We start from the raw sequence: 14,006 nt of genomic DNA, 5'->3' as shown, positions 1-14,006 counted from the left end.
TTTTGACTAAGTTAGACACCTAGTTCATTCCAGAAGATGATTCCTCTAGTCTTTTCATGTGTGTTGAGATCACTTAGCCTGCTTAGTTACGTCGTTATCCACGGAGGGGACAAAGCAGAGCATGTTCAAATAGTTATCCTTTAAAGCACTTGGGAGCAGCACGGTGGCTCAGTGGTTAGCACTGCAGCCTCACAGCGCCAGGGTCCTGGGCTTGATTCCACCCTCTGGCGACTGTCTGTGAGGAGTATGCATAGTCTCCCCGTGTCTATGCGGCTTTCCTCCAGGTGTTCTGGTTTCCCCCCACAGTCCAAAGATGGGCAGGTTAGGTAGATTGGCCATGGTAGAAACAGGGGTAAGGTGCAGGGTGGTTCTGGATAGGATGCTGTTTGGAAGGTCTGTGTGGACTTGATGGGCTGAATGGCCTGTTCCCACACTGTAGGGATTCTTTGAACTAGCCCACCATAACAAGGACATCCACACGTTTGCAGAACAGGCATGCTGCGGGTGCAGAGTGACAGCAGCCAAGAGTCAAGCACAGATAACAATGTCAAAGCCACCCATGCGTTTCCCGTCCCACCCAGCATGGAGTGGTCGGCGTCTTCATCTGTACCGCTGGCTTTAATCCTAAATTCACTGCTAGCTGTGCAGAGATCACACGCCTCTTCGAAAGCTGCTGTGCAGTGAGAGTGCCCAATCACCCAGCAAACAGTGCTTATTATGTGTTATACTCGAACCGGGGAGGGTGAGGATTATCACCCCCACGGTGAGCAGGGGCTGACGCTCTGCTGCCGCGTCCAAATGCTTATCCACTCAAGCGGGAAGGAAAAAAACTATTTAAGGAGAAGTTACATCCAAGGGAGGGGTACTGAGGCTTTGCGGCCAGCGAAGTTGGGGGGTGGGGGTGACCTGCCGGAGAGGAACTCTGCTGGTGCAGAAATACAAGTGCCGCGCTGTGGGAAGAGGACAGGATGGGTGGCGGCGGCAGTAAATGGAGAAGGGTTTCAGTGGCAGCCTCGGAGCCCATCAGGGTGGGCACAGAGGGAGGAGGCAGTCAGCTGCCAGGGCAAGAGGGCAAACGGCAGCAGAGAGAGCATCACCCCGGGAGCAGGGATGAGAGGCAGCGCAAAGGGGAGAGCTTGCGATCTGCAGCCGAGGAAGGAAGCAGCATCGAGCAAGAGCTGGACAGGGCGCTAGCCGAATGCTGGCTTTCCGCAGAGAGACAGGAGGACGAAGAGGAGCAAGCCAGCGCTGACAGCTGCCTCTCTGTCCGGCTTGGCCAGGCTGAGAACGCCGCCGCCGCTGGCCGCCAGTGGGAGTCGCTGCTGAGCTGCAGCGCTGAACCCTTCCCGAGGCGGCCCAGTGGCTGGAGACACGCAACTGCAGCTCTCAGCTCCTCCAAACTGGACACCCGGCCCCGTCCAACACACGTGAGTACTCATTCTGCTTTTTCTAATCCATAAGAAAGACAAGCAGAATGCCTTGGAGAACAATCACAACCGAATTCGTCCTTTTTTCTAATATTTAAAACAGTAAACCTAGTGACTCCACTGTAAACATTCATAAAAAAACCCATAAGACCATAAGACCATAAGACATAGGAGTGGAAGGAAGGCCATTCGGACCCGTGTTAGCAGGAGTATGTCTAGTAAAAGGTGCGTTCATAGGGGACTTTATTTCAAGGAAAATGAAACAACTGACCGGGCATTAATTATTTAATTGTTTATAATAATTGGGAATATATTCAAATAGCTACATTAATCTCTTCGACTAAAGTCAAAAGTCAAATTCTCTGCTTAAAATGCGAGGAATGCTCCGGAGGAACTGTTTTGACGTTGTCTCCGCTTTGCACAGCAGAGGGAAAGATTTCATGAAATAAAACAGAACTGTGGACGCTGGAAATGTGAAACAACAGCAGAAAATGCTGGAGAAACTCAGCAGGTCTGGTAGCACCTGTTGGAGTGAGTAAAACAGAGTTAACATTTCGAGCCCAGTGACTCTTCTTCTGCTGAGATCCTCCCCAGCGATTTCTATTTTGCTTTTGTTGGAACATTTCATTCTCAGCTCACACATAAACGGGACTGAAGGACACGTTAGGCAGTCTCCAACGCGGATACTGCACTAACTGCTCCAAGAGCATTGTTCCTGATTTAACATCAGTAACTTGTTAGGATTAGATCAAACAACTCCATGTTTTAAACAGTTTTAGTGCAATCCTTCCTCACGTGTGTGTGTGTTTATTTTAAAAAGTTGCCTCTTTGAAAAGATTTGTTCAGTTTGCTGCGTTAGATGACATGTCGCAATATTGGGTAGGGTTTAATAAAAAAACATCCGAAAGAACTGCAGATGCTGTAAATCAGGAACAAAAACAGAATCTGCTGCTGGAAAAGCTCAGCAGGTCCGGCAGCGTCTGTGAAGCGAAATCAGAATTAACGTTTCGGGTCCAGTGCCCTTTCCTCAGAACTGGGAGAGGGGATGTCTCTCTTCATACCTTCTGCACTAAGATGGGGAATTTCTAAACCGTCCACCCAGGGGATGGTATTGAGGGAAAGGTCAGAAAGCAAACTACAACCTCACACTATCCCACTGCATCCCAAAACCAGTCCAGCCTGTCTCTGCCTCCCTAACCTGTTCTTCCTCTCACCTATCCCCTCCTCCCACCCAAGCCGCACCTCCATTTCCTACCTACTAACTTCATCCCGCCTCCTTGACCTGTCCATCTTCCCTGGACTGACCTATCCCCTCCCTACCTCCCCACCTATACTCTCCTCTCCACCTATCTTCTTTACTCTCCATCTTCGGTCCGCCTCCCCCTCTCTCCCTATTTATTCCTGAACCCTCTCCCAATCCCCCTCTCTGATGAAGGGTCTAGGCCCGAAATGTCAGCTTTTGTGCTCCTGAGATGCTGCTTGGCCTGCTGTGTTCATCCAGCTCCACACTTTATGATCTTGGATTCTCCAGCATCTGCAGTTCCCATTATCTCTGATACAACTTCACACCCCAACTGTTGCTGCTGGCAACAAAGATAAAAATGGAGCGAGGAATAGAAAGCTCAAACTGTTTTAAGCCCTACCCAATGTCCAAAGGGGAGGATTGTCCTAGCCTGCTATTCATAATCTCCTTGTTTACCCACACCTTTTATATTTCCATCAGGGCTCCATCTCCACTTGTCCGCTCACCTCACTCTCTTCCCCACCCCCACCCCAGCACTTTCGTAAATGCCACTTTTTTTTCTAGCTGCTAACAGTTCTGACAGGACTCGAAACGTTAACTCTGCTTTCATCCCACAGAACTGCTGAGTTTCTTCACCGTTTCTATAGCAGTTCTGGCAGTACGGAGTGGGAGGTGGACTCGACAAATTCTAATCGTTTTTTTTCCAAAATGGTTCGGGCAGGTTGTTAGGTACCGGGATTAACCAAACGGATAGGGGTTCCTGCTGTTTATTGTGGGGATTTACACTGAGTTGATGGCAGTGAGAAGTAAACTGGGCTCCCCTGGTACAGGATCATCATGCACCTCCTCAATCATTCACACTTCAACATCAGTGCTTCTAAACAATGAGAAGGCCTTTTTCTGTCATATCGATGTTTTTGGTAGCTCCACTTCTTCCTCTGGACAAAGAGTACAATGGATCATACTAGGATTTCTCCACTATCCTGTATTTTGTTAGAGGAATAGCAGGTCTTTTAGGCACAATTAGTGTATGATCTGCACCCACTGGTAACCCATACTGGATTGTACAGACCGAGATGTTACTATGTTAACCTGGTGCTTGCAAAGGCTATACTTTGCAAAGAAAGCCATTGGCGGCAATTTTGTGTTCTTCACTCCAGTCTACAGTTTGCTTCCATTTCGAAACAGCCAGTGAACAAAAAGTCAAAAGGTCCTTGAATAACATTCAATCCAACGCTAGGGAAATGAAGTATCTTCATAGTAGAGGAAGTCAGTTCTTCCCCTTGGAATACCAACAGCAGAATGACACTACAGTTATCACAGAGATTGGGTTTCCCCACACACAAAGCTCCCGTAGAGTTCAGTGCATGTGATCAGAAGTGCTGCTTCCATTAGCACTGTGGCAACATGCACGGTCCTTGCATCCAATTTATTTCTAACCAGCGTTCACTGCACCAATTCTGTGTTTGGTGAGAGGTGCACAGGTTCAGGGCCCTTATTAGTAACACATACATACTGGAGTTCACACCTCAGCTGGCTGGTGTGTAGTACAGAATAGCACCAAATGCACAGTTTTGATTCAAGCTCCAGTGAAGGCAGACTTGCGGCTCACCTTCTCATCCTGCTGGTGGAAGTGGAAGAAAATGTGAAACTAGTACTGATGAAAAATTGCCAAAAAAACAGAGTAAGGTGAAGCAGCAATAGACGTGAGCCATGGAGGAAAGGTTTAGAGGGATATGGGTCAAAAGCATGCAAATGGGTCTAGTTTAGTTTAGGATACCAGGTCAGCATGGACGAGTTGGACCGAAGGATCTGTTTCCATGCTGTATGACTCTCTGACTCAAAAATGAATGAATTAATGAATAAATATTAATATACCACTTATTGTGCACTATGCTTAATCTCCATCCGCATTACAGTTACTTCACGTATTCGCTAAATGGGTATTTAAATAATAATTGGATCCTCAATGCAAAAAGACTGAAAGCAGCAGCTCAGATCCAGACAACAAGGAACACAGGCCTGAAAAGCAGTGACTAGGGACACAGCTTCCCTCACTATGCAGCCCCCTTCTCCTTCTTCAAGATAGTCCTTAAAACCAACAAGCTTTTAGTCTGCTGTCCCAATATGGTGCCACATTTTGTTGGTGAATGCTCCTGGGAATTTCTAAAGATGCTAAATGAATGTGGTCACTGAAATGTAGTCCCAGCTGTGTAGGCAAACAGCAGCCAATTTGTGTTCAGAACAATCTCAGGAATAGAATAAATGAGGAACTGAAAATGGAAGTGGAAACCCATATTAATGATGCTGGTTAAGAAACAAATGTTGCCCAGAATCTAGGAAATTCCACCGCTTTTTTTCAACTGGCATCAAACAATCTTTTACACCCATAAGGCAAATGGGGCTTTTAGCTTGATCAAAATGATTTCTCCCTCTGCCCCCTTAAGACGTGGCTTAAAACTCACAACTTTGATCAAATCTTGGTTCACTCCTCCTCCTTAGGTTTAGCGTCCGTTTTATCTTTGATGTCTCTTTAAATCATATTGGAATGCTTTTGCTATGTTAAAGGAGATATGTAAATTGTTGTTTAAATCAAATGGATGCTTGGAAGCTTCATCAGATTTATATTCAATTTTTCTTTAATATTCCAGGAATTAGTTACGATAAGCACACAAGACCTAGAAAATAACAACTTGGCCAATAGGTAAGCCCTAGTTGAACAGCCTGTTTGTTACACTTGTGTAGGATCTCGGAACATTAACTATCTTCTAATTCAATAGTCTTTATCCATAGAGTTCTCTTCAAATTGATTATTTTAGTCAGGTAAGAACAAGTACATCATTAACCATCACTATTAATAGTAAGTATGATAATGACCATTAAAAGAATATTTTAGCACCACAGATCTCAAGATACAAACATTTTTTAAAAGACGCACTTCAGGGAAAAAAAACCTTGAGATCATCGTCTGCTTGGCTGCAGTTAATGCTACAGAACTACAAACAAATTAATTTACCAGACCTTTAACACATTGGCTGAAATTTAGCACAGTGCTGTTTTTTTCAGTAGTTTTTCAAGATACATCAAACAGTTACCAGCAAGAGATGGAAATCGCTTCACATAAAGATAGGATACACTTCTGTATCCTCTTGTGATTTGAATTGTGATAAATCTCTAATAGTGGATTATGCAGTTTTAATACAACACTGAACAATAAGCTGAAAGTAGCAATTCCCAAAGGGAAATCTAACATGTGAAAGTTTGTATATTTTACAATTAAAATAAGATTGCATGTTTTGTGAGATGATTCACAAAGTAACATTACACACAGAGACACTTGCATCATTGGAACAATGACTAATTTGTGTCAATCTTCACAATGGAAATGACAATGCAAGTTAAACATTAGAATGGTGGATTGTAAATATTAGAAGAAATTAACATAGCAAGACGAGGTAGTGGTAGGTTTTGTGACTTTAAAAGTAAATAAATCAGCAGGACTAGATGAGATGCATCCCAAGCTGTCGAGGGAATCAAGGAAGAGGATATCAGGGACCCTGGCAGAAATTTTCAAAGCTTCTCTGGCCGTAAATGAGGAACCAGAGGACTGGTAGTATTGACCTCTTACCAAAGAAAGGAGCAACGGCTCAATCAGAAATTTACAATCCGGTCAGTTTAATCTTTGTAGTCGGGCCATTATTGGAAGAAAATTCTGAGGAATAAAATATATTGCACTTGGAGAGTAATCTGCATGGATTTGTTAAGGGAAGTTGGTGTTTGACAAATTTGATCAAACATTTTGCGAAGGTAGCCAGGAGCATTGATGAAGATAGTATATTTGATGTGGTCTACGTGCAATTCCGGTCATCACACTGCAGGAAGACTATGATTGCACTAGACACAGTGCAGGGGAGATTTACTTGGACACTGGAATAAAGATGAAATACTACCACTACTGGAAATCTGAAGCAAACACAGAGAACACTGGAGCAATTCAGCAAGTTTGGTAGATTCTGCGTGGAGAGAAACAGACAAGTCTGGCATGATTCTTCAGAACTGAAGAAGAATTATTTTGTGCTTGAAAGATTAACTCTGTATCTTTCCCTCCATAGATGCTGCCAGACCTGCTGAGTTTGTCGGAATGCTTCCTGGGCAGGATGATCTGAGCTATGTGGCAAGATTGGATAGGCTGGGATTGCTTTCTCCACAGCAGCAAATGACAAGAGGGGCCCTGACAGAAGCATAAAATATTATGAGGGGCATAGACAGAGTGGTTAGGAAGGCACTTTAAGGAGAACAGCTGAGGAGAATATTTTTCACCCAGAAGGCGATGGGGGCCTAGTCACTGTGTCATAACGGTGAAATAGTATTTAAGCTTGTGTTGCCATTGACCTCAGGACTATAGGTCAAATGCTAGAAAATAAGTCTGTGTAGTCAATAGCAACAGCAATGTTTAAGAGACATCTTGACAGATATATAAAAGGCAAGGAATAGAGGGATACAGATAGCATAGAGGTAAAAGGTTTTTAGAAAGCCATCATGTGTCAGTTCAGTCTTGTTGGGCTGAAGGGCCTGGTTCCTCTGCTATACTGTTCTTTGTTCTGAGTCAGATCTTGGTTGAACAGAATGAACATCAGGGCCCCTTCTGTGCCATGGGCACTAATGCGTCCATGTGGTAAAATGTTGAGGCGCCTATACTTGGCAAACACAACATTTTCATCATGTCAATCAGAATGAGGTCTTATTTCTGTTTTCAAACCCCTAGCTCCCATGCAATCATTGGGCCAATTTACAAGATTACCCCCAAGTCCTGCAATCAGGTATTTTCTTAAAGTTGTCAATGTAGAAAATTCACAGAGAACTTCATTGAGAGACACTTGCCTAACTCTCAGTGTAACCTCCTCAGAAATTAAGTTAGCCAGACCTATTCTTCACAAATCCTGTTGACTATCTTTGATCAACTAAAATCCTAACCAAACACTCAGCCGTTCTACCTCTAGTAATTGATGCAGTAACACAATTGGTGTAAAATTGACAGCCCTGTACTTACCTATTTATGTTTCCTTCCTGTCTTCTTAAATAAGAGTGCAATATTTTAACCAAAATGTATAGTTCCTGAACTTAAACAGGTTTGGAAAATTTGTAGTTAATGCATCTATAATTTCCTCACCTGCACGGCACAGAAAAACAACAGGTACTGAAGAGTTTCTCTGATCATATTCTTGCCATATTTCTAAAGAGCTGTACTCCAGCATGAGCCCTTCCTTACAGCCAAGCTGTTCAGTATAACTATACCATATTGAATTGAAACTATATCACTGTTACTTAACTACAACTGAGTCCAAATCCTGGAACTCTCTAACAGCACTCTGGGTGTTTCTACACCCCAAGAATTTTATTTTTAATTTGTTCATTCATGGGATGTAGCTGCCTCTGTCTATGACAGCATTTACTGCCCGTCCTTAATTACTAGAGGACAATTAACTATCATCTACATTGCTGTAGATCTGGGGTCAGTTGTCAGCCAAGCCATGTAATGGAGGCAGATTTCCTTTCCTGTCGGGCATTAGCGAGCCAGATGTATTTTTACAATAATCAACATTGGTTATATGATTGCCATTCTACGAGCATTTTTATTTCAGATTTTATTTTATTCAATCAAAATTTCATTACCTATCTGAGTGGGATTCAATCTCACACCCCTAAGAATACCAGCCTGGAGTTTTGAAATTCAAACATGAATCCCTAGTCCCCAATCCCAGTTCTCTGGGGTTATGAGAACTATGGCTACCAAAGTTGCGAGCTGTGTAAACTACCCGTGAGGAAGTCAGACAATAAATTAAGTGTTGGCCCATTCAATGCATCATTGGGTGGCACGGTGGCTCAGTGGTTAGCACTGCAGCCTCACAGCGCCAGGGACCCAGGTTCGATTCCAACCTCGGGTGACTGTCAGTGTGGAGTTTGCACATTCTCCCCGTGTCTGCGTGGGTTTCCTCCGGGTGCTCCAGTTTCCTCCCACAGTCCAAAGATGTGCAAGTTAGGTGGATTGGCTGTGCTAAATTGCCCCGTTGTGTTCAGAGTTGTGTAGAGTAGGTGGGTTATTGGGGTTTGGGTCTGGATGGGATGCTGTGAGGGTTGGTGTGGACTTGTTGGGCCAAAAGGCCTGTTTCCACACTATAGGGATTCTATGATCTTCATTTTAGACCAAATATAAAGTGCTTTAAAAACTCAACAGGTTTGGCAGCATCTGCAGAGAGGGGACTCCAGATTTTTTTGTCAAATATGACCTTTCTTCCTTTCTGAAGAAGAGTTGCGTTCAACGCAAATTGATGGGGATTTTTTCAGCTTCCCATTGGTGTATTTAAAGGTAGGGTGGCACTTTAAATGAAACCAGTAGCTTATCGACCAGCAACACACCCACCCTGAACTGTTCCCCCAAATTATGGTGGGGGGGGTAGGATAACAGCTGGCCCAATCATCCTTAAGCCTGTTGAGAATCTTAGGTTGCCAATTCCAGGCTACAAAAGGCCATAGATCCACCTCCGGCTACCATAATAAGAAACGCAGGGGCAGACAGAAGTAGCCAGCCTGTGACTTTCCAGCCTGAGGTAAAAGATTGGCAGGAAAGGTGGGTGTAAACTTTTTTGAGGGTCCCCTTTGCATCCATCCAAGTTGGTACTCCTAGCCCCTCAAACCTGAAGCCCCACCTCAAACGTCCTAAACCTCTAGCATCCTCGATTCCTCAACAACCAAAAGTCCTGGACTTAGTGCCAGAATTCCTCTGATGGAGTTTCCCTCCTAGTTCCAGCAACAGCCGCTATTGCATTCTGATACTGCTAAACCCAACTCAGCCACCAGCCAGTCAGATTGGCAGGAAGTCTCAAAAGCGTTGCTTTCTGTCCCTGAGGCGACTTTGCTGGTGTGTGCTCCAGTACATTGGTCCCTTAATAAATTCAATGGGCCCGAGACCTTCTGTCAGTTGTGTCTCCGGGAAATTTCACTTATTATCTCCGTTTGCCTCTCCACAAATGCTGGCAGACACGCTGAGCTTTTCCAGCACTTGTTTTCACTTCATATCTCCGGTATCCAGAGTGGATTTGCTGTTCTGAAGAAATCCACTTTCTTCACTTCCTGAAACTTAATTGCTTAAAAATGCCCTCTGCTGGCCATCCAGTAACACATTGAGGAAATGTGTTCTCCTTTTGCCTTTCAGATTCCACATCAATGGAAAGAACACATCTCAAAACTCAACTCCGATTCTCTATGATTACTTTGAGGAGGAATTAATGGCCAGTATTGTAAAAGAATACAGTTAACCTCGAGTTAAAATATCTATGAAATCTCATCCATTTTCAGAATCCATGCACGTTACCAAAGTGAAAAGGAATTACTTCAATGGAATGCCTAATATAATTGCTTTGTATATAGATTTTTAAAAGAATAAATGATTTATTTAAGGAATACTCACACTGTCAGATATAAGCAATTGCTGACTATCAATTACTACTTTTGGAAGCTGGACTTTCCACAGATTAATGGGTTTTCTGACAATCACTAAAGGCTGGATGCAGATGCCGAGAAGATGTTGCCCTATTTTGTATGTGCAGCCGAACAGCAGTAAAAAAACGATTTAAAAATAGCTATTTCACGTCTCGGGGCATATTTTCTGTTGCCAGCTGAAATTGCTAAGAATATTCGATTCAAAATGAGGTAATAACTACTGGTAAAGATTTAAATCTAAGGACTAAATATACCTTCATGTTTACAGGTAATTCTCCTATAACGTAATAGTAGCGTTCTTGTGTGAGTTCACGCTGTAGAAAATCGCAATAGAAAATCGCGTTGTAGGGAAATCGCTGCAGAAAATCGCTATACTGTACAGTGGAAAGTTCACGTTATCCAAACACTGTCCACTATTCGTCAATCGCGTAACAACCAATTCGGTTGAAATGAAACACACGTTACAACAGAATAACTTCAATTGAGCTAATTCATGTGATGTGAAATACAAAATCTTCCTGTTCCTGGGGTGCATGATGACTTTTTAACTTCTCTCAGAAGCTACAGTTTATACGATACTAGAGTGCAATAATTTCCTAGGATATTTGAGCAAAGACTAACATGTAACAGAACTGAAAGCGTGTCTTTCCCTTTCATTCCCTGGCCTTTCCCCATACATTTAAATATTCACCAAGCTCATGGAACCCAGCTAGATTTGTTTTATTTTGTAGAAAATCCATGTTAAAGTATCTACTAATCCATTGTGTTTCTGAAGTGAATAAAATATGGTCCTTTAAAAGAAAACTGGGTGGAAGCAAATTAGAATGTCTTCCCTTTCTGAGATGTATGTGTCTATATTTTGTGAATGACCTGCAAAGAAAAGCGTTTAAAATAAGTTAAGAAAGTGGGTTACCTGTTTACATCTTTCAAGAAGGGTTTTAAAACTGGTATCAGTTAAATAGCTGAATATCACTACTATTTAAGTGACAGAAAGATATGTTAATTGCTCCAAAGATATGTTATACACAAATATCCAGGGAGAATAAATCGGCAATGGTTAGCTTTGGGCGCACTCTCCTAGATTACTGACATATTAGGTTCACAGAAATACAGTATATTAGTGAATCTTTGAAGGGTGAAGCAAAAGTATACAGCTCTTTTTCCATCTTTTACACAGTTGTGTTGCTTGCAACTCATTGCCTATTGCAATCAATGTTACTGCAGCCCTGAATCTCTTTGTCTCTATTTTCTTTCCAGTCTGCAATAGAGAATAACAGCAGGCATGAAGGCCCGAATGGTCTTTCTCCTGAGTCGTCTGGTCCAGTAATATCAGTGAATCTATAATTGAAGCTCACGTTTCACAGGTAGTCGATGTCACATTTACCAAAACAAACAATTTAATCATACTCCCCAAACAATCAAAAACAGCAAGATAGACCCCTGGGGTTTGCCCAAATGCCAAGATTCTCGTATGTAGAATCTCATGAACTGCACACACATTTCTCTGTGCAATCCTTCAGACAGGCTCACTGCATTAATTAATGACAAATGCCTTCACTCCATTACTGAGCCACTGATTTATGATTAGGCATTTACAGTATGCCTTCATCTAGCACAACCCCTGCCTATGCCAACACCCTTGACATACCCTGCACACTTGAGCTTTCTCTGAAACCCACACTCGAGAGAATGAACAATGACTGGTACCATCAGATAGGCATATCAGATATGTGTTTCTAACTGTACAGACTATTGGACCCATCAAGTGTTTGTCTGCAGACTGAAGTTTGTGCAGTGTATTCCAGAATAAGATGATGATACATACGGCATGACTCATAGAAGTAAACAGCAAAGGAGAAGGCAGTTAAACCCATCAAGTCTGCTCCAGTCAACATAGATTGGACTCCAGTAATCCCATTTTCCAGCTCTTCACACATAGCCCTGGAGTCTGGGCCACACAATCATCTTACACATATCATAATCCATCAGTTTATCTCTCACCATTCACTGCTTAAGGAAAACAACCCAACTATATTTAATCTTAGCTTTTAGCTCAGACAGCAACCTTTTCCTTTGCACCCTCTCTAGTGCAATCCCAGTCATTCAGTATAAATAATCAAACTGCACCCAGTTCAGTGGCCTAACCAGGGCTTCACTAGCTAGACCAACATTTTTTGCCAATCACTAATTGTGCAGAGGGCAGTTGAGAGTCAACCACATTGCTGTGGAATCACATGGAGACCAGACCATGTAAGGCCAGCAAATTTCCTTCCTCATACCGCTTTAGCGAACCACATGAGTTTTTAATATGCCGTCCGGCAGTAGTTACATAGTTATTATTAGGAACATTTTTATTCCATATTTTTTATTGAAATCAAATTTCACCATCTGCCATGGTGGGTTTTGAACCTAATTATGTAGAACATCGAGCTGGGATTCTGGATTACTAGTCCAGTGATATTACCACTACATCAGTGCCTCTCAACAAAATTTCTCAATCCCTTGCCTTGTTATTTCTCCCTAAGTGAGTTACCCATTGCAGGTTGAATTCTGTTTGTCACTACTATGTCCAAATACTGCCACCATAGCCCAAGTTATTAATGTAAGCTACAAACAGCAAGGCCAACACCTGGGTTCATGAAACGCCACTGGAAACCAACTTCCAGTCACAGAAATTTCACTGTACCAACACCGTCTGCTTCCTGAAAACTAGCAAATTTGAACCCAGCGAGGTACTTTGCCTTGGATCCTTTTGTGGACTCTTACACTCTTGACCATCTACCATTAAGGGTCCTATCAAAAGCTTTGCTACAATCGATTAAGACTATATATCATGCATTATCCTTATTAATGCCTCTGGTTACTTCCTCCATGTCTCTCCAAGTGTAAAAGCTTTCTGCCCATCAGAATTCTTTCTCATTACTGACATTGTTCCACATATTCGGCCACTCTTGTACAAGGACCTCCACGAAGCTGAGGTTGAGAATGCAATTCTCAATCAGAATTCCTTGACAATGACTGGTTGAATCATATCTGGACATGGCCTGCTGTTGAGACTCAACATTTATACCGGTCCTATCACACACCAATGAACTATATCTGCCCAAAGACCATCACTGTTATTCATGTCACTCAATATTGCATTGCAAGGTCAACAACTTCAGCAAGACAAAAAGATTTCATAATTCCACAGTTCCGGTAAGATTCATCCTCAATGCCTTCAGTGAAGACTGCTGCAGATCAGATACAATTCACATGGCTGTCAACCCCAGTCTAGACTCACAAGCCTGGCTGAGGCTGTTAGAAAGCCTCAATAAGTTGCTGGCTGCCCTCTCCAGCTGGTTTTGTGGATCCAGGCCAGCCATTAACTACGGAGATGTTGAGATTGGAAACACTTGTCACCCTGCAGTAGTGCATCACTTTCTAATCCTAATTGTCCTGGAATCAGCTAGTGGCTCAGCAGTCCAATGATCTGCAGGAGACCATGATAGGACTGAAAACCCAATCCAGTCTATCTACTGTCATCAGAGATCCACTCATATACAACTCTTAAAAAGAGGTACGCTGCACCTCTTTTGAAACAAGGATAGTATCAATCAACCATGTAACAAACTTTTGTTTACAAAAATAAGAAATACATTACAAACCCTGAGATATAGAGGAAGAGATTCCAGAACTGGCTGTTTCCTTCTTTCTCATAAACAGTTAAGGAGTCTTAAGGCTGAATTTTCTTTTGTCTAAGCTCAAGTTGAGTTTTTTTTCCGAGGGATTTCTGCCACAAGGGCCTAGTAGGCTTTTACACTGTATCTGACCAAATTTGCCATATTAACTATCTG

The 14,006-nt window shown here is 42.8% G+C and overlaps 1 protein-coding gene across 1 annotated transcript; it reads left to right on the top strand.

Annotated features, from left to right (window-relative positions):
* Positions 1-717: 717 nt before the first annotated feature.
* On the top strand, positions 718-10,131 carry LOC125452534 (uncharacterized). The gene is made up of 3 exons (XM_048531074.2): positions 718-1,427; positions 5,322-5,374; positions 9,884-10,131. The coding sequence occupies exons 1-3, from the start codon at positions 969-971 to the stop codon at positions 9,984-9,986; spliced, it is 615 nt and encodes a 204-aa protein (XP_048387031.1). The 5' UTR covers positions 718-968; the 3' UTR covers positions 9,987-10,131.
* Positions 10,132-14,006: the final 3,875 nt, after the last annotated feature.

The sequence above is a fragment of the Stegostoma tigrinum genome, chromosome 4, assembly GCF_030684315.1.
Source record: "Stegostoma tigrinum isolate sSteTig4 chromosome 4, sSteTig4.hap1, whole genome shotgun sequence".
Classification (NCBI taxonomy): domain Eukaryota; kingdom Metazoa; phylum Chordata; class Chondrichthyes; order Orectolobiformes; family Stegostomatidae; genus Stegostoma; species Stegostoma tigrinum.
This window is presented reverse-complemented; position numbering and strand designations above follow the sequence as displayed.

Bases quoted from the DNA above. Each gene is read 5' to 3' on its own strand.
- LOC125452534 (XM_048531074.2), top strand. From the start codon at position 969: ATGGGTGGCGGCGGCAGTAAATGGAGAAGGGTTTCAGTGGCAGCCTCG. The intron at 1,428-5,321 runs GTGAGTACTCAT...TTAATATTCCAG, and splicing joins CCCGGCCCCGTCCAACACAC to GAATTAGTTACGATAAGCAC. The intron at 5,375-9,883 runs GTAAGCCCTAGT...TTTGCCTTTCAG, and splicing joins AATAACAACTTGGCCAATAG to ATTCCACATCAATGGAAAGA.